This window comes from Rhinolophus sinicus, linkage group LG02 (assembly GCF_036562045.2).
Source record: "Rhinolophus sinicus isolate RSC01 linkage group LG02, ASM3656204v1, whole genome shotgun sequence".
Classification (NCBI taxonomy): Eukaryota; Metazoa; Chordata; class Mammalia; order Chiroptera; family Rhinolophidae; genus Rhinolophus; species Rhinolophus sinicus.
This window is the reverse complement of record NC_133752.1, coordinates 173,254,616-173,278,409: the sequence shown is the minus strand read 5'-3', so window position 1 is coordinate 173,278,409 and position 23,794 is coordinate 173,254,616. Positions and strand designations below refer to the sequence as shown.

At 41.3% G+C, this 23,794-nt stretch overlaps 1 protein-coding gene across 2 annotated transcripts in view; it reads left to right on the top strand.

Moving 5' to 3' along the window:
* APOLD1 (apolipoprotein L domain containing 1) overlaps positions 1–13,617 on the top strand; it is a 40,438-nt gene extending 26,821 nt beyond the window's left edge. Inside the window, exons 5-8 of one of the 2 annotated variants that reach the window (XM_019744795.2) lie at positions 2,984–3,118; positions 6,897–6,964; positions 8,361–8,536; positions 9,860–13,617. In XM_019744795.2, coding sequence (XP_019600354.2) covers positions 9,863–10,603 — 741 coding nt within the window. In that variant the 5' untranslated portion in view covers positions 2,984–3,118; positions 6,897–6,964; positions 8,361–8,536; positions 9,860–9,862 and the 3' untranslated portion in view covers positions 10,604–13,617. Of the gene's footprint in view, positions 1–2,983; positions 3,119–6,896; positions 6,965–8,360; positions 8,544–9,859 lie in introns of both variants that reach the window. The other variant, XM_019744790.2, reaches the window with a different exon arrangement.
* The last annotated feature ends 10,177 nt before the right edge of the window (positions 13,618–23,794 follow it).

Genomic DNA, 23,794 nt, shown 5'->3' with positions numbered 1-23,794 from the left:
ACACAGCCTTTAGCAATTTAAACAATGTGGTATTGATGTAGGAATGGACAAATAAATTAATAGAAATATGGGGACTTAGTAAGTCATAAGGTTATACGGTGGACATCTGTTTTTTTTTTGTTTTGTTTTGTTTTGTTTTTTGCTGTCAGCACTTATTGTACTTTCTACAAGGAATAGTTTTCCAGAATTTATTTTGGATACTACGCCTCATTCATTCAGTTTATTGAGAGGGACTGACCCCATCATTAGCTCTAGTTGCTGCCTCGATCGACTTAAACGAATCAGCATATCCAGTCAGCCTGTCCACAGTGACCAGTTTAGAGATGGGCATGACCAGAGTCCATGAAAGACAAGAAGATGGGGCTTCTGGGAAAGATGTTGGGATAGTCGGCCTTCCATTTGGAAGAAGATACTAAATTTCTACTTCTTACTATTCACAAATATTAATTGAAGTGGTATTAAGAGCCTAGAAGAGTCTATTATCATTGTTATTAGAAGATACAGAAAAGCAAAAAGCCATATTGATAGATTCATAATTTGGTTACATGATGTGAGGACCACAAAACACCAGGAGTAAAATTAAAGCAAACTGAACGGAAGAAAAAGAAAATATTTGCTACATACATAACAAGAATTAGTATCTATATCATAGTAAACCTTCTATATGTGGATAAGAAAAAAAAGCAACACAATAGAAATTTGGGCAAAAGATATGAGCAAATAATCCATATAGGAAGATATGGGCCCCAAACCACTGTAAGCATCTGAAAAGTGCTCAACCTCACTATCAAGGAAGTACATTTTAAAACTGCAGCACAATATTCCATAGTATGGATACACTAAAGTTTAATCATTTCCCTACTGATGGAAATTTAGATTTTTAATTTATTATATTCAGTGCTCAATGCACATCTCTATCTTGCCTCCTTGAACCCACCCTCCTTTTTGAGGTATTCAGCCTTGTAAACTTAAATCTACAGTGTGATAGTCAACATCTTGGTTTCTGGGCGCCAAAGAAAAGTTATATAGTATGTGAATGTATTCTGAAACTTACCGTCAGAATGTTTTTTGGATTTTTTTGCTTAATCATGTGCTTAATCTAGTATACTTACGGACTACTGAAACTTTTCCTGGTCAGATTAGTTCAAATAGTCAGAAATTGTTCTCTTTCCTTGAAATAAAGCTGATCGAAGGATTACATTGTCTGAATAGCTGTAGGATTTAGAAATGCCCTTATAAAGACTTACTGTATTTTTTAAAAAATCCATGATTTCTTTGGATTAATGGTCTAATCTGCATGTTTTACTGGAGCTTTACTTTTTTTGTTTTTTAAAACCAGAGCCTCACTTAGCTATAGCTTGTTTGTTGCTCATTAGATGTAAGTATATTCCCGGGAAAGGAAATTGTTGACTCTCGGCCTAGGAGGGAGAGAAAATATTTCTCAAATTCAAAATATGTATGCCATTTATCAAGTTCAAAACATGTAACATTCCAATTTTAGGACTCTCTCCTACAGAAAATACCAAGTGTGTACACACACATACACACACATACCCAACGCAAGGAGGTTCAATGTAGCATTGTTTCTAATAAACAAGTCAATTGAAAATATGATAAATGTCCATCAATAATGGAATGAATAAATCAACTGAGACCTGTCAATACATTGAGTGACAGCTATGAGTCTCACCTTGGAAAAATGTCTGTATAAGAAAGGGTCCTGGCAGGAAAAAGAACTCACCCCAGGTGTTTCAAGTGGCGAGATTTAAGGAAAAGTTTCCTTATAAGAGGTTGAGCAGTGTTAAGCCAACAAAGAGGAGATGGGGAAGTACCTACAGATCGCAATGGAGGAAAGCTATTACCATTCTTACAGCTTACAGTACATAGGAGAGGAAATATGTAAACTGGAGCCCAGTGAAACTTGAAACCATAGAGTCAGGGCCATCCAGTGGAACTATAGCCAAAGAGGGATACAGTTACTGCAAAAGACGGAGCTGAAGTGAGGGAAAACAGGAAAGGAATACTCTGACTTCTTTCCTCTCATGCTCCAGTCTCTTGCTGGTGCTTCTCATTGGCTGAACCCAATCGAAAACTTCCGGCCAGAGAACCTGAGTGAGGCGGTCCACAGGAGTAAGCCTGCTGGGGCACAGAGCAGGCCAGACAGAAAGGGCAGAAAATGATCTATGGGGATAGAACCACAGACTCAGGACTCAAGCGCCATGTTTTCATTCTATACATAGAGATCTACCTTATAGAAACCACTGCCCTGTTTTTTCAAAGGTCATTTAACATTTTTTTTTTTTAGCATAGAAAGTAAGGGCAGAAATAAATTTTAAAGTGCTAAATTTGTAAGGAAAAAGGGTGGACTACAAAAGTTATTTTTTCACCTAATTCAAAAGCAAGTAGAGTTGAAAACCCAATAAAGAAACCATTTGTTAGAAAAAAAGCAACAACAAATAACTAGGGCAATAACAATCAACTTTCAGGGTGTTGGAAGATACACCCTTGCTTCACTATCATGTTTAATGTGAAATGACTGAATTCTTCTATTAAAAATAGGCTTTAAGCAAAGTTAAAAAAAAAAGAAAACCAATATTCAACATTCTCTTGCCTGGAAGAGACACACTAAAAATGAAGCTGTTCAAGTTGTCTAAAAGTTGAGGGAGGGCTTAAGACTTATTATGGCTCTGTATGTATGAAACAAGCAGATGTTATAATCCAGGTTGCAGTGATTGTTGTATATGTCTGAGAACTTGAGAGATAATGACTAAGCCTGGGAAAGGGAGAGACAAAGGTGATAGTTTCCTGGTGTCCTGGTAGATAAAAGAATCTTCATGGCTACCAAAGGGGTGTGGACTCAGCTGCAGTCTTTCTGGCACCAGAGGAAAAGGCATATGGTAAAGAAGATATGCTGTAATAAGGCCCATGGGGCCAACGCTTCTATATTAATGATGTGATGTATGTTTCACCCATATCATCCCAGGTGTTCTGGTGTGCAGGTGTGCATACCTGTGGAGGAGGAAGTGGAACAAACTTAAACTGACTTCAGTTGATCACAGTGGGAGACTGAGGCAATTGAAGAGTTACCAGTGTCAGCTTTGTCCAAAAGAATAAGCAAGTAAGAGTACATTTTTTTCCAGAAAAAGAAAAACGGTGATAAATTCTCCCTTTAAAAATAAAAATCCCATTATGAAGCAGTGATTTTCAAAATTATATCCTGCTGAATTAAAAACAGGTACATTGATCAGTGAAAGAGAATAACATTTCTAGAAGTAGATGTGAACAATGGTAACAAATCAATATGACAAAGACAGCAATAATACATCTATAAAAGAGCATGTTGCTATTTTATTAAAATGATCAGCCTGGAGAAGAATTAGCTACACTCCCACCATGCACTATAGTAAACTTCAGGTGGATCAAATTAGATCGAGAGGTTTATTGTGGATGTTTTCTTTTCCTTTTCCTTTTTTTCCCCTGAGCATCAGTTTTCCTCTCCCTAATATGCCACCCCCACTATAATTTCCTAATATGAAATGTTTTCTCCCTGACTATATGTAGCATTGGTGGGAGGGTGAAGTTCTGGTACCATCTTTCATTTGGAAGCTGAAGGTGATTCACGCCCTTCCTTTCTTTATCCAGTACAGTCAGGGGGTGGACACTTGACCTAAGCTCAGCCAACCCAGTGGTCAGTCCTAGAACTTTGATTCTTAAGCTGACACAAGGACAGGAAAGAACAGTGGTTGGTCATTGGAATCTAAACAGGCTCTTCCAACTACAAAACAGCTGCTACCCTCCTATCTTTGGTTCTCCAGAATTTCCTTGGTCCCTTCCCATTCTCAACCATGTTCCCCCAGAATCATAGCAATAGTTTGTTTATACTAGTCAGAGTGAGATTCTTTCTACATTCATACGGGGGCACCAGAGAAATAACTGAGGAGGAAGAGAGTATATGAGATGATTGGTGGTTTCACATTCACCTTGGAATATCTCCCCTCTAAGGAAAGCACTCTGGTAGATGGTCTGATGATTTGCATTTCTTCCTCTTGCCTCCCCCATGAGAGGAGTACACTTTTCTATCCCATTGATGTTGGCTTGGCCACATGACTTGATTGAACATAGAATATAAGTGGATATGATGGGTACCATATCTGAGCAGAAGTTTTAAGTATGATTTGCCAATTTTGCTTCTAAAATATGTATTTTATTTTATCTACTCCATTCTTATACCAAACTGCCAACACTGTCCTAATCCATGACAGTCTTGTTCATTTACTTCAAGAGCCTCCTAACTCTTCTCCTGGCTTTTAGCTGTGTACCTTGAAAATCCATCCTTCATACAACTGTTAGCGATGTCACATCTAACCCTGTAAGGTCATAGATTAAAAGCCTTCAATGGCTCCCTCTGCCCTACATGGCATTTGAGAACCATCATGACTCGCCTCCTACATACCTCTTCAGCCTCTTCCTTACACAGTCCCAGTTTCCCACTTTGTGCTCAGCAATACTAAACTGCCTGAAGCATCCTGGACACTCCACCGTGCCTTTGTCCATTCTGTTCATTTAGCAGGCCTTCCTCAGCCTCCTAAATTTTGTCCAAATAATTGCTATTCAATTCTCAAGGTTCAGCTCAGTATCACTGCTTCCAGAAATTCTTCCTCAGTACTTTGTGGGTATGCACTTTCCCTGGGCTTCTTTAGTGCACATACCTGTGGCACTTTGCATATTGACTTGAAATGATTTGTTCTGCATCTTTCTCTCCAATGGACTGTCATCTTCTGGAGGGCAGGGATGGTATCTTATTCAGCTTTTTATCCTTAGAATGGAGGATAACGTCTGGCACACAGTAGGTACTCACTACATGCTCGTGGAGCTGGAATAAACCAAACAAAACTTTGAGCAGTCTCACAGCCTGCAGCTGAGATTATTACAAAGCTAATGACATTATAAATTGGTTCTTCTGGAAAGTAATATAGCAACGTGGAACCAAAAGCATGAAAATACTCATTCTCCTTCATCTGGTATTTTTCCCATTTGTGAATGTTTCCCCAAAGAAATAATCCACAGGGGGGAAGTTTACACAGATGTTCCTGGCAACTCAAGTTATAATAGGGAAAAAACTGGAAGCAATCCAACTGTCTAATATGGAAATGACTAAGCAAACAATAGGATTATTACATAGCTATTAAAAATGACAAGAGGTGAGGACTGTGTCAACATAGAGAAGTGTGTATCTGCAGGAACTTTAAGTGGAAAAAAGAACACAGAGCAATGTTTAAACACTAGTGGTTAAGGATGTATGTGTACATTAACAAAGATTGTAGGCCAATCTGGAGAAAAGAAAATGGCTGGAGTTCAGTGTTCACTGGGTCTTATTTTTCCTGTGCAATTCTATGAGTTTAGGATAATAATAGTTGAGATGTCGTGCGATGTAGATATCCTGAAAGTCCTCTGCAGAATAACGGCTGTAAGTTTCCTACCAGATTGTATAGTACAAGAGATAATTTCATGCCAAATTCTCATCAAATTATTATGAAAATAATGGCATTTCTTCAAGAGAACAAAGTGCTTTTCTTTAGCTTAATTCAATAAGCAATTTGAGAGCTTAAGTATGTGCTGGAACACTTACAGTTTCATGAAATTGACAAAAACATGGGCAAAATCCTCAGATGGATATGTGTTATTACTTTAACTTTTATTTTTTTGAGTAATTGTACACATTAGGACCTATTACAAAGGAAAGTCTCAAAGACCTTTGGCCTAAACCTCACATTCATAAATTGTCTTGATTTTACACTTTTGATGTTGTCTCCTAAAGGGGTTCTATGGATAATCACTGAGCTATATTGATAAACATTAAAAGGAAAAAGTCGTCGTCATATAATGCTAAACTTGTGTCACATTGCCACTATATGACACATAATTCATTATTACACTATGAATTAGTATTTTATAAACCCCGTGGTTATCTTGTCAATAGCAAAATACTGACATTGCAAGATATACGCATATTACATTGCAATTAAAAGAATTAAACCATAAGTTTTTATATCTTATTTTAGAATTTCTTCATTTTTTGTTAATTCACCAAGAGCCTCAAAATAAGGACATGGCCCAGGCCTCTCTAGATCTCTAGGAGGTCCCGATCATCATTATCACTTCATCTTTAAAAAGTAATAGTATTAACCAGGGACCCAAAATGAATGGGTTGTTAATAACATAACTGTATGAACACCTAACTAACAAACTGCTATCTACTAGCCCTGTTGTTCCTGCTGCTGTGTAACTAGTGGTCAGAAAATTCACAGCTTCTAGAGCAGTGGTTCACAACCCAGATGCAGGTCAGAATCGCACATACATTTGCCCAGACACCACACCAGACCTCCTGTTTCAGACTCACCAGGCCTGGAGTCTGGAGATCCCTGTGCTTAGAAAAGCTCTCTTCCTCTCTTCTTTGTTGCACTGTATTTCCTGTGGATCCAGGACTCAAAATTCAAGCTGGTACCATTAATGGCATGGTTTAGCTGCATCCTGGATTTAATAGCTCTGAAGGTTAATCTGAGGGTCACCCACCATTTTCAGTGCAGTCTCTCTTAGGTAATGTGTTACAAGTGCCCCAAAAAACAAATTAGAAAAGAAGTTTGAGGGTGCTGTGTGTAGACTTCGTGTGTGTGTGTGTGTAGGGAGGAACTGCCCACATAAAATTTTTGATTAAACTATCTTCAGTTATTCTTCACATTTCTTATTGTGCTTAAATAGATGAAAGTAAATAAATGCTGTCAAAAGTGTCATGTTTGTGTCAATTTTTGTAAATAATGCGAAGTACCAAGTTTTACAGTCAGTAAAACTTCAACTAGCGCACACTGTCAAATGACTGGATTCTTTTTGCTCCATAGAGAAACAAATATGAAGCAAATTGGTATACAACACAGAGAAAAACAAATTCCTCAGAATATGGCATGAGGTGAGTACACATGCTGTCCATTCTCCTATACCTTCTACTTTCTCATCCTAGCTCTGTTCTATGATTACTGATGCTCTAAAGATGATGACCCTCTCTGTATCCCAGCAAATGCCTCATCCATGAAATAAAGATTTAATTGTATCCATCTAAACCCAACATACACATGTCCGGGGAAGTTGGAAGAGCATATGGGAACCGAAGAATCAGGGTACGGTCCCTCCTGGCCCACAGCCTCCCCACCCTCAGTTCTGGCTTACATCCCATTTGGAATGATTATGTCTGTGGGGACAGAGAAAGATATTTTCCCACCTCTTACTTCAAAAGTGCAGGTAATATTGAAGGCATCTTGACTAAGGTTATATTTATTCTTTGAGGAGTTATAACCAGAACATTTGGACTTGGACCAAATTCAGAAAAATCAGGTTCAAAAGGACCATGATTGTGAGTAGTAGCAAATGGCCTGTGTTGATAAATACAAAGTACAGTTATAAAGGTGGGGAAGTTAATTGTGTTTCAGAAAGATATGGCTGTTAAGACTTTCCAGGTGAACCAGAGAGTTGAGACAATAATTATTTAAGTGAGAAACAAATTTGGCCTTCCTTATTTGAATGTAGTGTTAAAAGGATGATGTATTTGGGATCCTGTGGTCAGAGGCTTCCAGGCTGAGCTCCAGCTACCTATGTGTATGCCCCAGAAAGCATCCACAAACGCTGTACTCCCTTTTCCCTCCTGAATTATTCAGAGAACTGCCCACGCTTCATTAACCTGGGGATAGAATCCGTTCATTTAACTGTTGCATGGGCTACAATTGCTACTTAAATGAAAACCCGGGAAGGCGAATCCCGGCTGCTGTTGAAAGTGTATAATTAGCTCCCTGTGCAGCCTGACCCCACAGATTTTTCTGACGTATTTGGCCTGCAGTGTGCCCTTTCTGAGACCTCCAAAATCTTCTCTCAGCTGGAGATGCCCCAAACTGCACGCAGCACTTCCTGTGGGTGTGGCCTTTCTGGGTTTTTTAAGGCTTCATGCTGATTGGATCACATGTTTCAACCACTCAAAGATTCACAATGCTTTTTAAAATACAGGAGTGGACTTAAGTAACTATATCAAACATAAGAGTTGTCCCCTGCCCGTCCCCTTTTTCTTTAAAAAAAAAAAAAGACTTTATAATGGTGGCCTCTCAAGAAACACTATAATTGGTCAGCCTGGGGTGCCTTTGATGCCCTCCCAGATAACGTCATTAGCTATTCTCAGGAGAGGAAAGGCAGGGTATACCCCCTGGGAGAATGACAACACTTGTTTCAAGTTGGGGAAGAGCCTGCAGTTCTTTTCCTGCGTTTGGGGGAAAGCAACAATGTTCATTTCCTAAATACGGGATGTACTGTGTGCTTGGCAGGTCATTTTCCACCATGTCACATCCTTCTGGATGAAGGCAGCAGGAGCCAGGACAGGAAATGGCAAATTCTCAGAATGAGACAAGGCTTTCCCAGGGCAGTCATTGGTTCTCTGAAACTATAAAGCATGCTCATCCAGAAACAGCCTCAGATTTCTCTTTCCTGGAGATAGCCAAAAGTGAGTGGTAAGTGGGGAGCCTAAAGGGATATTATCTGAAAAATAGCTATTGGACTTGTAATAATGGGTTATATATGTACATATATCCTTGGTCCATGAGATATTTTGAGTGACTTTTTCTCATTTTGCTAAGAGATGTCTTTACTTGGAAATTTATTACTGGTGGGTGGAATTTTGTAGGCATGCAAGTAAAATTAAGACCTAGAAGTCAGTAGACCAAGATTCTAGACTGGGCTCTGTGAAAAATCAACTACATCTAAAACTGGTCTGTGTTTCAATTTCCTCATCTTTCAAGTGAGAATAATTTCTGCTCTGATATCTCACAAGATTGAAATGCTCTATTTCCATGGCTTATTTGCCACTTTTAAGAAGTTCCTATTAATGATAAGTACAGTAGATATGAAGATGGGAATTTTTGGCAACTAGGAAGGATGTACTTTTATCCAAGGATATATAGTTTTCTTTGTTAGTCATCTGCAATTGGCTTCAATTGAACTTGGTACAAGGTAGCCCTCGATGAGTTGTTAAACAAAAAAATTGGAGCCACTTTATTTTATTCAACTGTTACTCATTTTTAAAAGGAAGCTTTCTTAATAAAGACAGTGATATTAATTTAATATAATTTAGTTTTAATTAAGCACCCATCAAAGAGTGAGACCTGATGAGCTTGAGTTTGAATAAATAGTGCAAACCACATTTTAGGCTTAATTCTAAGATAAGAGCCTGAAAGAATAACAGGTAGAAGGGTTGCTTCAGGCAAGCATCTAACTTAGATTAGTTTCTTACATTTGATAGACAATGTGAGTTTTGAGTTTTTGGTGACATATTTTTCACTCATCAGTGAGGGGGAAAAACTGTATTGCAAAACTGTTAAGATCCAAGTCTTCATGTCACAAAAGGACTTTGTAAACGGGTCCAACCTACCACTTGTAGTGTTATCTTTCAAATAGAGCAGAGGCCTGAGTATTGCAGTAGCTTTCTAACATCACCACTCTCTCCTCCCTGAGTTTACATCTTATTTAACATGTAGTTAATAAAGTCCATCCTTAGCGTTCTCTGGGAGAAAAGCAGAGGATAGCAATATTCTTATTTGCACATGTGGATTTAAGGTCCTGAAAATTTGTGAAAGTTGTCCCAGCTTACAGAACTGATCTTTGAGAACTTGACACATGACTCACTGGAAAATGACCCGTTTCCCCTTGTGTGAAAGTAGCTGTTATATTTAACTTTTGCCAACTCCCCGCTTGCGTAGGCGAAGCCGCGGGCGGGAGCCACCATTAAGCACGGAGACTGCGGGCTAACTGCGTGTCTGTGTCCCTGCAGGGCATGGAGGCGCCGGCGGCCTGGGAGCTGCAGGGCACCGATGCGCTGCGGCGCTTCCACGGTCTGTTGCTGGACCGCCGGGGCCGACTGCACGGCCAGCTGCTGCGCCTGCGCGAGGTGGCCCGGCGTCTCGAGCGCCTCCGCAGGCGCTCCCTGGCGGCGAACGTGGCGGGCAGCTCGCTGAGCGCGGTGGGCGCCGTCACCGCCATCGTGGGGCTCTCGCTCAGCCCGGTCACCCTGGGGGTCTCGCTCCTGGCATCGGCTGTGGGGCTGGGGGTGGCCACCGCCGGAGGGGCAGTCACCATCACGTCTGACCTCTCCCTGATCTTCTGCAACTCCCGGGAGGTGCGGAGGGTGCAGGAGATCGCCGCCACCTGCCAGGACCAGATGCGTGAGATCCTAAGTTGCCTCGAGTTCTTCTGCCGCTGGCAGGGCTGCGGGGACCGCCAGCTGCTGCAGTGCGGCAGGAACGCCTCCATCGCTCTGTACAACTCCGTCTACTTCATTGTCTTCTTCGGCTCACGTGGCTTCCTCATCCCCAGGCAGGCCGAGGGGGCCACCAAGGTTAGCCAGGCCGTGCTGAAGGCCAAGATTCAGAAACTGGCAGAGAGCCTGGAGTCCTGCACGGGGGCTCTGGATGAACTCAGTGAGCAGCTGGAGTCCAGAGTGCAGTTCTGCACGAAGTCCAGTCGTGGCCACCGCCTAAAGACCTCTGCTGACCAGCTCTCAGCGCTGTTTTTCTGAGAACATCCTTTCCCCTAATGACCGAGGCCAGAAACCATCCCCATGGGATGCTCCAGATTTGTAGGTCCCTCAGGAAAACACCAAGCTGCGTTAGGAGATGAATGCAAAGGATGAGAAAAACTTTTCTTGAAGTGTGTGTATGGGGGGGAGGGGTCCTCACGTCCCTACTTTTCCCATCACTGTGACATCCTGCCTGGGGTTGAGTGCTAGGGACTTTTTACTTGCCCTATCCTAGTAGGATATGTGACCTGAAAACTAGTTTTCCTGTATCAAAACCATTCAGGCTTCACATCATTGGGCACTCCTGTTTTAAGTTCGTGTGTGATCCCTGCCCCGGTGCCCTTGGTTTGAGCCAAGGCTGGAGAGGGTGTGCAGACATGGCCAAGTCCTGATCCTCTCCAAGCCCCAGTAGGCTCTGAGGTCCACGGAATGCCTGTGAAAGGAGATATTAACTTTAAAACCTCTCTTCTAGAGTTTCTGAGTATGAAAACCTCCAGAGTCCAGAGCAAGCAATCTCTGAACAGTGTAGGAGGGTTCAGGACCCATGAGAGGCCCCTCTGCTGACATGCTGTCCCCACTTCTCAGCTTATGCACTCACAGGTCCAGCCTAGGCATAGTGTGGACCTCCCTGGATGGCTTCATGTCCAGACCTCCAGGTTATCTGGGGTGGTAAACCAACCAAGCAGTCAACTAAGTGCTGCTCCTTTGCAGGAAGAAGCTGAGGAAAGGAAGATGAAGTGACTAATAGCCTCCTTTACTGACAGCGTAGTGTAGAGAAGAAAGCAATGGTGTTGAGTTAGACAGTCCTGGGTTTATTACAGACTTCTTCACTACTGTGTGATCTTAGCCACTTAATCTCTCTGAGACTTGGCTTCCTGGTCTGTAAAACAGATGCTAAAACCTCATCCTGTTGTATTATGTGAGATCAAGGGCCTAGTCCAATGTCCGGCTCACAAAGAATGGCCGCTGACAGCATTAGCATCACCTGGGAACTTGTTAGGAAGCCAGATTCTTGGGCTCAACCCCTCACTTACGGAATCAGAAACTGCAGGTGGGGCCCAGCAAACTGTATTTAAACAAGGCCACAGGGTGATTCTGATGCCTACTAAAGTTTGAAAACCACTGCAACAGATGTTAGTTTCTGATCCCCTCAATGAGCTTTCACGAAGTCTCATGCCCTCTCTAGGAGCCCCATGGTCTTCAGAGTCATTCACTGAAGGTCAAGAACAGACTGTGTCCCAGAAGTAAAAGAAGAATGTGTGTGCACACTGGTCATTGCATCCTGAGGCACTTTCCCATCAGGTGAACTAAGGGATGTAACATAATAAGCCCTTTAGAGGGCAGTGTTGCCCACTCATTGTATTATAGAAACTGGTACAGAAAGGAATGTGAATTTACTGGAACTTGACCTTTATTCTTTGAAAACTGCCATGCCATGTATTTTTTAATTTATTTTAAGTTTTTTTTATTTAACTACTGTTTATTATTTGCATTTAATTTTATTTAATCATCATATTTAGAAAATAATAGGAATTGCAAGTTTCTGAATGGGAGACTACTGAGGCTCTTTTCAGATAAGGCTGAGTTTGACTTTCTGAGGCCAGGCATGAACTGGAAATAGCATCGCTCTTCTGGAATAAGTCTCTCTCCTTTCCACGTGAAGTACATGTGGGAAGTCCTGAATAGAGAGACCAGAAGACGAGTTTAAGCTTCTAAGTGGAGGCTTGACTTCAGGGATACAGAAATGATGCAAATATATTTAACCTGAAGGTACTTTGCCAATAGATAACACTTGACCTGAAAAGAGAACCTATTTAGTTCAGGGGGAAAAACCCAACTGGGGCATGTGAAGGAAGCACTTAGACCTTGGAAGCCTGATGTCCTGTGAAGTTGTGTCTTATGGGTGATAGACAAAATAGCTTGTGTTATAGTGGCAATATGTCATGTTTTCACTTTGAGAAGTATAAGAAATCTGTAAGCTGTCTCTGAGAAAATACTTATAATTTCCTCAATTTCCATTCCTACCACTATAATGTTGAAAGATATGTTGAAAAGTCTTTGGGGCCACACACGCAAAACTTGGCTGTATTATTTAATTATTTAATATGCTTCGAATTTTGCCAGTTTCCTTTCATGCTTCCCAATGATGGCAGGGTGTCTGAGGAAGTATGACTTCAGTCCTAGGGGAGGGGTTAGTAGTTCTATATTTTAATTTTTCCTATAAATTGCAATCAATCGATATCCTGGTTTATTTTGAAGTTGGTACTGGTTTCTTTTTAAACTGGTGTCATTTCCTAGACTGCCTTGCATTTTAGATCATCAGAATGTACTTCACATTGTCGTTTGAGTTATGTCATAAAGGTACAACCACTCCTTAACTCCATCTTTTATTAATGCTTAAGTTAGAATTATATTCTTCCAACGCCTGAGCTGTTCCCTAGAAATAAACTGGGTACTTTAGGCAGCAGCAGCAGCAGCAGCAAACATTTCCTGTCATTAGGATACTTGAGTGTCTCAAAGTCCTAAACTCCTGAAGTTATTTCAGTGGCCGACTTTATATCTAAGGAAGAGTGCCTTTGGAACAATATTTTGCACATAGTAGGAGCTCAATAAGTGCATCTGAATAATTTAATGAACTGCTTAGCTATATTTATAGGAATTTATTGATAATGGACTGTCCATCCTCTTACGTGTCTTTTATTAGGACTGGTGCCTCTACCAGGATTGGTGCGTCTACTCAGGCCTAGAGACAAATATTTCTTTCTTTCTTTTGTGGGAATGTGAATAAGGCTTTCCTTAAGGCTTTCATCCTATAAACAAACAGATTAAAATGGTATGTTGTAAAGGAAGAAGGGAGAAGGGTATTTAGATCATAAGTGTATTTTAGACAAATGTCTGAGTTTGAGAAATAAATATGTTTGTACTAAAGGTTTAAGTGCTTCTGTTAATTTCTGGGGTTTATAATTGTTTGGATTGTTTTCTTTCTCAATAAATGAGATTTATTTGGTTCTACACTTCAAGGATTCAATAAAACTAGTTACATTGTGCTCTGTTTTAAAAAGTAATCCTTAGCAAACAGTTCTGATCCTAACTGCTTCTATGCATTTGCCCTCAGGCACCTGTCATTTCCAATATTGTAAATGTCAAAGTCAAAAATATTTACCGGGAGATTAAAGAGAGAGAAGAGTGGTGTAGAAGCCACTCTAGATCAGATATGTCAAACAATCAGTTAACTTGATATATTTCTCATTCAATACCATGGTGTGAAAAGAAAGTAGAGGGAATTGAGACATTAAGATAAAGACATTGTGCAGCGATAAATAGGGCTACAGTTAAATGCAGCAATTTTTGAATTCCACACTTTTTCCCACTGTAGCAAAATTAGTTCTTTCCCTTTGTTGAAATAAATTGCCCATTTCTCAGACTTTTTGATCTTTCTGTAATTAATTCCCTAATCTCATGTTTGCCTGTGTATGAATTAGCAACTTAAAAAAGGGCAGATGTTTAATCATTTTTACTTAGAATATTCTGTATCTAACTGTACAAATCAATTTTTAAAAAGCAATCAACTCATGTACAGGAACACTCTTACTACCTAGAAATCAGAGTTCCAGCAGTTTCAAAACCTAACATAATTACAACCTGGGAAGTAATCAAAAGGAAACCTAGAATCAGCCAAATTAGCCTTCACAAAACCTAGAGAGAGGCAGACAGAAAGGGTGAGGGGCAACATCTATATTAGGAAGGGAAAATTTTCCCAGAAACCTCTAGGGAACTTTACCTTGCAAGTCACTGATCTTTACCACCACGCAAGGCAGGCTGGGAAATGAGCTAATTTTTAGCTTAGAATTGGCTGATCCCAGTATACCTAGGATTCTGTTTGTAAGGAAGAAAAGGAAGGTAGACATTGGGGAGGGGGTCCAGCAATCCAAAAACAGGGCCTATAGTGGTTGGTCTAGTCTGTTAAGAACTGCTGCTCTCAGGTGATCTCCCTGTCTGAGTGCCAGCCTCTGAGTCTCCACCTTGGAAACAGCCCTGGGTCCGGATGTGGCACTGTTAATGAGTGTGCAACCAAAAAAAAAAAAGGCTGTTGGCAGGATGGTGACTGTTTGCAAAGGCCAGCCACAAACTGGAATCCTATTTTTGCTGAAGCATATGTATTCCTGTCATAACAAGTATCCTTTTAGTTAATTGCAATAAATCTCTCCTTGTTGAGTTGACAGGAGTTAGGATGTTACTTTTTGCTCCTGGCAAATTCATAAGAAAGTAAACCCTGCTGTGGTCTGGAGTAGGACAAAGAGTGAGCCTTAAGATATGGAAATAATCCCTTAGTAACCAGAGAGTTGTTAGGAGAGGGGAAATCATGCTGATGAAGCAAGGCCCCTCTAGGGGCCAGGAAGGAACTTTAGGGACCCTCAGCACCCCCATCCTGACTGGCATTAGCATTAGGTTGTGGAAATAAGGCTCTCCAATGTGGTCTTGACTGCAGAGGTACAGCTTGTCTATACGAAGCTACACCTGCAGAGAATGATGTTTAATCCCATTTTTATTTCCATTGTAACACGAGGGATGGGAGTGCAGGCAGATCTGCCATCTGATTTGCCCAGAACTTTAGCAATGAGTCACAGCCAAAGCCTCTGCCTCCCAAACACACAGGAACAGTCATAGCATGACCTATTCCAGCATTTGTGTGGATACAGTTGCCAAGTTTACCAACATGGTTGTAATTAGGAGAAGGGTTTTGTATAGCTGGAGTTGGCGAGGGACACTGATGTCTAAAACCTTTCTTTTAGGCTAAAAAGTTATTTTTCCAGGTTCCATGGTTGATATGCAGACATCTGTTCTGTCTTCACCTTGTTATTAAAACTGCACTGTCAAAATGCCATTGAGGAACAATACTTAGTTCAGTGCTTACATAAAACAACATTTAAATGAACATAGAAAATAAATGTAGATATTTAATGATAATAATAATAGCTAACATTTACTGAAAACGTATTAGGTACTATTCCAAGTACAATTTCACATGTATTATCACATTTACAAAAATCTCATAAGGGGGACTCTATAATTGCTCCATATTATTAAAGAAAATAAGGAACTGAGAGGTCACACAGCTAGCAAGAGTTGTCCCAGGATTTGAGTCCTGGCTGCCTGACCCCAGAGTTATGCTCTTAGCTCTTGTGAGAATAAGTTATTTTCCAACGTAAAATAATAGCTCATGAAAGTGACGGCATTAATAACACACTGAGAAATTCATTCATTTATTCATTCACTCATCCAGAAAACATTTATGGAGTACTCACTCATCTTGTCCCGCCTGTTGTCATTTGTGTGTGATACAGACAGGGGTCAGATCTTATGAGCCTAACAATCTAGTAATCTAGATAGGGTAATCGTATACCAGTAGGTTAACCAATAAGAAATTAAAATGTAGTCTTACAGATGGCTAGTATTTGCAAAACAACAATGGGGGTGCGATTTGAAAACGATCAAACTTCAGCTTTGATTAGAAAAATTTGTGCGCAGATATTTTGTAGTGCTGCCCAGATACCCTAAACATGGCAAGATTCGTGTGAACAAAGCACCTGGGATGGAAAGACATGACGAAATAGAACTTTTTGTTAGCTGCTGATATGCTTAGGAATGAAGGTATCGACAGCGGTCACACAACATGAATAAAGGAATTACTGGCTCAACAGGCCTTTCCAGATCTTGAATGAAAACCTCTGAAAATGAAACTTCTTAAGGTGATTCCATCGAAACTACCACTGAACCTGCTCTTGGGTTTTCTTCTTGTTAGGGGTGTGTCAATTTCAGTATGACAGCTATGCGCTAAAACTGCTGGAGACTTGTCGGTGATGAGACAGGTGTGAGTAGGAGTAAGTCGTTAGGTATCAAACAACTATTCAAAATAATAATGCTTTGTCTGTGGATGATTTGTGTTTAACATTGTTACCTGAGCTTTTGCATACTTAACCCTGGGAATCGTTGGACTCTGATTCTTTCTAACTTCTCTGTAGGCATTTGATATTGTTGACTCCCCAATTCTGAAAAACACTTTTCTCTCTTGAATTCCATGATCTCAGCCTTTCTTGTTTGTCTCTTGAGAGCTTTTCTTCCTCCTCCATCCCTAAACTGCACGCGTTCCCTGAGCCTCGGACCCCGGTGGCTTTCCCTCTCACCTCCTGTACATAGTCCTTCAGGGAGCCTGTCTCGTCCATTCCCAGTGTCTTGGCAATCCTGGGTTGGATGTTGCTATGGATGAGACCAGCGCTAAAGCATTCTCTTAGGTCAGTTTCAGTTTGTTGGGTTTTAGATGAGATGAAAACAAAGGTGACGATCCCTGACTGAGTAAAGCAGGTTGCAGGGAGCCTGTACAAAAAGGAAAGTCTTGCTGTGTTCCTCCCACCCCTACCGCCTCATTGGAGCGCTACATTTGATTTCAGCCAGATGTGTTCTTGCTCTTATCAGAATCTCTAAGAGCAATCTGCTTGTGTCTCTTATACAGACTTAACACATGATACCCTTTATCAGAGATGTTTGTGTCTACCCCAAGGCTCTTAAGGGCAGAAACGATATCTCAGTTATCATTAAGCCTGCCCATGGTGTTTTTTCAGCCCGCGCCGCAGGAGATGCTCCATAAGCATTGAATGAATGGACAAATGGACACGTACTCTTGATCCCCAGGGATATACTGGCATTGCATCCCAGCACATCTAAAGCTAAAAGTATGCTCGCCCCGTTTCAGAACCCGTCTGCCTCAATCAAGATGGGCGGCATCAGTATGCCAGTGTCTCCCTTGAACTCTCATTGTGGTCTCCAAATCTTTCTGTTCTTTATTTCTCTGATAGAGCTTTGCCAAGATATATAGCCTTTCCATGAAATGTCTCTCTCATGCATTTTGATCCATTCCACGGCTACCGCAACCCACCTAGGCTTTTACGCCCTAACACCTGCTACAACCGTCAAGCTGGTTTTCCTGATTCCAGGTTCTTTCTGCTCAAATTCATGCTATACTCCAATCATTGATTCATTTACATAAATCATGGGTTTCCCTGTATTCCAATCTAATGGAATGTGTGCCCTACCTAAAACTGGACTGTGAATTTGAGTACCCACCCCAGCGAAGTGCTGAATTCCTGTAGTGTTTATGGTGTTTTAACAGTGTATTATGATGGGTGCTATTGTGAAGGGCTAAGATGAACTTAATTCTGTGGTTTTAATGGAAAAGTAATGATGTAGTTTAGACATTTTACAAAAAGGGCTGAATCAGGAAGAAAATGTCCAAGGGTGGATGTAGGGGGAAGCCTTGGGATGGAAAGGAAGGTGGAAAGCCGAGGGAGAGCAGCCAGAAAAGGCCAGATCAGGCCATCACTGGGTGGGTATCCTCCATGAAATCGCAGGCCTAGTGATTCTCAGTGATCGGGAGAGGAAAATGAGACCATCACACACCACCAAAGCAATCTGTTTCAGGACCTTTAGTGGTGAGAAACAGAGCAGAGAGAAAAGGTAGTTCTATATTGAACCTGATGTCCCAACTCCACTTAAGAGGCTCACCACCTCTTAAACGTATGGGGTTGGCATAAAACACACACAAGCCCAGCCCTAGGCCAGCACTAACTTCCTTGCCAAACCTGTTGCATTTCGTGGTTGAATTACAAATCTATGACGCTGACAATGAACTTCCTGACCTCTGACAGCTTTCCTCCTCAGAGTAGCCTCCTTTGTCAGGGATGGTATCTAAAGAGGGGGAGACTTCAGAGTAATCTGTGGTATCATTTCCCACCTCTCCAGGATGACCAGTTCTGTATGCTCTCTCGGGAAGTTGGTAATTCACATTTACCTCTCAGAATAGGATGGGAGGACACAATTTCCTTTGGCGTACAGGCGCTATTAAGAGAGATTTTTCTTTTGTGTACTACAGTCAAGCTGGACCTTGTCCCCACCCCGCTGACTTACATATGGAAAGCTGCTGGGCTTCTTCTGTCTTTGTCAGCGTAGAGCAACCTTGGCCCAGGGTAATAACCTGTCTCCAGAAGCTCAGTTTAGTTGACTACTTTCTTTACACATAAGCATATGACCTGCTGCTTCATCTCTTCTTTCTTCATCCCCTCGCAAACACACTACAAATCTACAGACAAAGATATTCATTCAACAAAATATTTATTGAGTACCTCCTATAAGCTAAGTATATTTCTAGGCACTGAACATACAGTGGTGAACAAAACGGTCAAATATCTCTGCTGTCATTGAGTTTGTATTTCAGTGATGACAGGGAATGCAGACATAAGAAAGAAGTAAATAGCTAGTTTGTGAGATGGTGTGTATTTGTTTCCTATTGCTGCTGTAACAGATTCCTCCCAACTTAGTGGCTTAAAACAACACAAATTTATTTTCTTATAGTCAGAAGTCTGACGCGGACCTCACTGGGCTAAAATAAAGGCGTCGTCAGGGCTGTGCTCCTTTCTGGAGGCTCTGGGGGAGGATCTGGTTTCTTGCCTTTTCTACCTGCAAAAGGCTGCTGTGTTCTTCGCCCCTGACCCTCTTCCTCTCTCTTCAAAGCCTGCCATGCTGGGTTGAGTGCTACCTTCACTGCATTACTCTGCCCTCATCTTCTGCCTTTTTTTTTCACTTTTCTGGACCCTTGTGAATACATTCAGCCCACCTAAACAATCCAGGATAATTTCCCTATTTTAAGGTCAGTTGATCAGCAACCTGAATTCCATCTGCAACCCAATTCTCCGTTGCCATGGAACTTGACATGTTCACAGATTCTGGCGATTTGGGTGTGCACATCTTCAGGGGCCAGTCTTCTGCTTACTATATATGTGCTGTGGAGAGAAACAAAGCAGGGATGGGAGGGAGTGCTGTGGGGGAAGGGTTGCAAGGCCTCAATTCAAGGTGACATTTGAGTGAAGACCTGAAGTTGGTGTGGGAGGGAGCCATGCGGGTATCTGAGGAAAGAGCATGCCAGGCAGAAGGAGCAGAAAGAACAGGCTCTGAGGCAGAAGCATGCCCAATATGTTGAGGAAACAGTGAGGCCAGCCTGGCTGGAGGGGAGTGTGGTGTGGGCGATGAGTTCAGAAGGTGGCCGGGCCTGAACATGTAGGGTTGTATAGACTGTTGTAAGGACTTTGACTTTGACTCTGAGTAAGATGGAAAGTTATTGAAGGTTTGGAGCAGAGGAAGGAGCTGATCAGTCTTCTGTTTTAAAAAGATCCCTTGCTGTTATGTTGAGAATTCACTGCTAAGGGGTAAGAGCGAGGCAAGAAGACCAGTGAGGAGGCTATTGCAGGAAATCCAGGTGAGAGATGTTGGTAGCTGAGAGTGGAGAAAAGTAGCTAGATTCCAGATATATTATGAAGGTAGACCAACGGGAGGGTGGGAGAGTGAACTTCTGGTTTTTACGTAAGAAGAAGGATTTGCACTGGAAGACCTCTGCCCATCATTGAAAAACTGTTCAAAAAATGTTGGGCTATCACCAAGCAAATGAAATGTCCAGGATAGCAGTTAATGTTTTACTTGTTTAGTTCAAACAATTTGGTATCAAACTCCTTATATTTAAAATCACATGCTTCTATTGGAAAGTGTGGCTGGAAGCTGCTGTGTATTATACTTATGTCATAGTGACAATAGTATCTGGATTGCCAAGGAATTGTATATAAACATCTCCATTTATAATAATTTGTTGTTTTTTAAAATGTGTATGCATTAAAAAACAAAACACAACAACACTCGTATGAAAGGAATATAAAATAACCAGGAAACCAAGAAATGAGACAAAGCTGCCCTTTATTACCCATGCCATAATATGAAGTGACCTTGAGACACTAGTCTTTGCAGTTTTCTCTGTAAGGTTTATAACATAATATTTGAATTTCCTGCTTGTTGTTGACTTCAGGGTATACCCAGTCCTACGTATCTTATTTATATCTTAAGATCATTTTTGTCCTTTTCACTGTATTCTCAGTGTGAGGCACCTGATTTTTTTAGGTACCGGACATAAATATCTCTTATCCTAAAGATCCTTGGTAGTGGACCAGGGGTTCCAGCTAATGTTCAAGGGGCCACATGGCAGGTACGGTAGAGAAGTTTGGTTTACAGCCATGCTGAGCTGCTCCTAACCACGGCCTGTGGGGTGATGTCCATGTTGGTCCTAACTATTCAGGTCCCTACCTATACCTGCAGCTTCATCATAAGTGACCACTTCATAATCTCTGTGAGTTCCGTTTGACTTTTTCCACTGCAAGGCCTAATCTGGAAAGTTTTTTCTGTCTGTAAACCACTCCCTACTCTCCATCTTGCTAGTAAGAGCTGTACATCTTTTAGTTCTCAGTTTCAAAGTCACTTCCGCAAGGAAAGTGTCCACGATTCACAGAGAAATGTCCATGATCACACATTGCTCTAGCATCTTGCTTTCCTCCTTGGTACCACTCATCTCACTTGTGATTGCTTCTTTGGGTCTGTCCCACTTGATTGTGAGGATTTGTTTATTATTATTATTTTTAAAATAGGCTGCCTCCTCCACTGGAACATAGGTTTCAAGCTTATTTGGGAATCCTAATGTCTGGCCATTGGTCTGTCACTGTGTCTGAGAATATTTGTTGAATAAAAAAGGAAACAAATACAGATTTTCTGTATTTTAAGAAAACTTTAAAACTAAAAGCAAAACGAAAAAGAAACCAGTAAATAACCAGGACTAGGTATCCTTTTTCCCTGGACATAAATTGGGATAACTAAATTAATTTGTCAGTCAATTCTCCTTTTTCTAGGTTCCATGTAGACTGTCCTTTTCTCTCCACCTCATTATTACATCATCAATGTCCTGTTTTCACTAGAACATACATATTTATAAGAGATGATAATTCATAAGTTAAAGATAATTGTCTGAGTGACTAAAAGTTGCATCGGTTCCTTCTTGATGAATGTAGAGCACTTTGCTATAAGTGAATGTTCTCCGAAACAGATTGGAGGTCATGAGATTTCTGGGAGGTTTTTGAGCAGAAGCTGACTGATAAAGGATTCTGGTTTGAGTCCTCCGCAGAACTCTAGTCCCTTAGTGTAAGGGCTCATTTTACTTTTAGTTCAGGGGCACCATTATCCTAACATGCTCTCACCCCGCAGCAGCCCACTGTTACAGGCCTGTTGAAAGCTTCCCCAAGGTCCTCATGCCCTTCCCTATCCACCAGACACGGTACCCTCAGTGCCTACAGCCCATCATGCTTCTAGAGGCCCCCAAGAAAGGTTTTAATCTGTTTTAAAACCACAAGAAAAAACTGAACTTTGAAATAAAAATAAAAGTCTTAAGCCATAATGTTGATGTATTTGTGTTTATACCAATGCAGTTGTAAACTCTACTTTTTCATATTTTTTGTGAAGGAGGGGGCCCACGAAGGCAGAAGTACCTAGGGCCTGTGAAAACCTGTCAGAGTAAGATGGGGTCAGACCCTTTGACCTCTCCTTCTGGTGCCAGTATATAGTTTCAGGCTTGCTTTGCTTCCCCACTTGAGTGTTTATTTGGATTTCCTCTTTAACCTTCCTCATTGTTCTGAAAGTACAGGATATGACACGGCTCAGTTACTAGAATGGACCTCTATTATTTCCATGACCCGAAGGTGAATATCCAAACTATTCCAAATCTGTAGAAACAGTCAAAAACAGACAATCCTCTCAGCGGATGCAGGTTTTTCTCTTTGGAACCCACCTGTGGTCACCCTGTCGGTCTCACATGAATCCTTTCACTGAGGTGGCCTTGGTTAAGGCCCAAACCTTGCCGGTGCCCTGGACCAGGGAATGGAGGGACGCTTCTGCGACCGTCATTGCCATATCCTCTTGGCGTCCAGTGGCGCCTCAGGGGCTCTGGCACCAGAGGAAGTTTTAAAAATAGCCAATGTCTGAATTATCCAAGAACAAACAGAAAAGATTTTTGCTTGACTAAAATGGACAGAGTTTAATATTATAATGCCATTGAGTGATTTAAATCAGTTTCCCTTTAGAGCAGCACCAGACCCTTAGAAATCTTGTGATTTTTTTTTTTCTTTCCTGTAAAAATTATAACAAAGCTCAGGTAGTTTTAGACCCTATATTACATACAGTTTTATAGTCCTTCCAATTGTTTCCACCTGGGTCCGGGTTTCAGGCCTCTTAGCTCTGCTTCCTCTCACTCCCCAGTCATGTCTTTCACCTTCTTTCAGCACTTTTCATTTCTCATTCCACTCTCCTAGATGAAATCAGAGAATGAGTCTAAGGGAAGCAAAATAAATACGTTAGCTGCTTCTGTTTTTACAGAAAAATCTGTGTGGCAGAGGAATTCTGCATGTGACTATTCAGGAGAAAGCTGCTTGTCACCAAAGCGATGTTTTCTTCAGTAAAAGCATTGCTCTGAGCCTCGAGAGGCTTGGATTCTATTCTTGTCTCTGTGACCTTGCTGTGTGACTTGTCTCTTTACCCTCTGGGACTCGAGTTCCTCATTTGTCAAACTAGGAGCACAAATTTCCCAGCAGGTCTACAAAGCCCAGTACTGGATGAGGAAAAGCCGAGCTAGTTTGATAGACTTTCTTTGGGACAGTCAACTTCTCCTTATCTCGAAGCCTATTATCCACTTTAAACATCCTCTAAAATGGCATAATTCCCAGTCCTCGTAAAATGGAGAGCGTACCCATGAGGGACAGCTAAACAGAAAGCCAGAGAGCCTTAGACTGTGTTGGCATGAGCATGTGCTAGTGACTGCCTGAGGGAAGCAATGTCAAGGTGACCTCTTCATTTATACAGTGTGTCTTCTCTCCTTTTCTTTTATTTGGAGTAGACAGATGTAAAAAGACCAAAGTTCCCAGACTATTCTGCGGGAGTGTAATCTTAAAGATGGAAACAACTTCACTCTCTAAAGAACCAGTGAAGTCCTTCCTGATCTGCCATCGTACCTGGTCACAACACTTTGCTGAGTTGTGATTCATCCAGAAAGCAATTATCAAGCACCCATTTTTATGTCAGGCCATGTGCTTAGAGCTGGGGGCATAAAGACAATCTCTTGCCTCTTGGGTGATCTCCTTTTTCTATTCTTTCCTCTCTACTACAATTTGTCTCCATAAGGACAATGGTATTTAAAATACCTAGATCATATTACTTCCTGCTTAAAACCCTCCAGTGGCTTCCTTTTGTATTCAGAATAACATCCAAACTCTATACCTT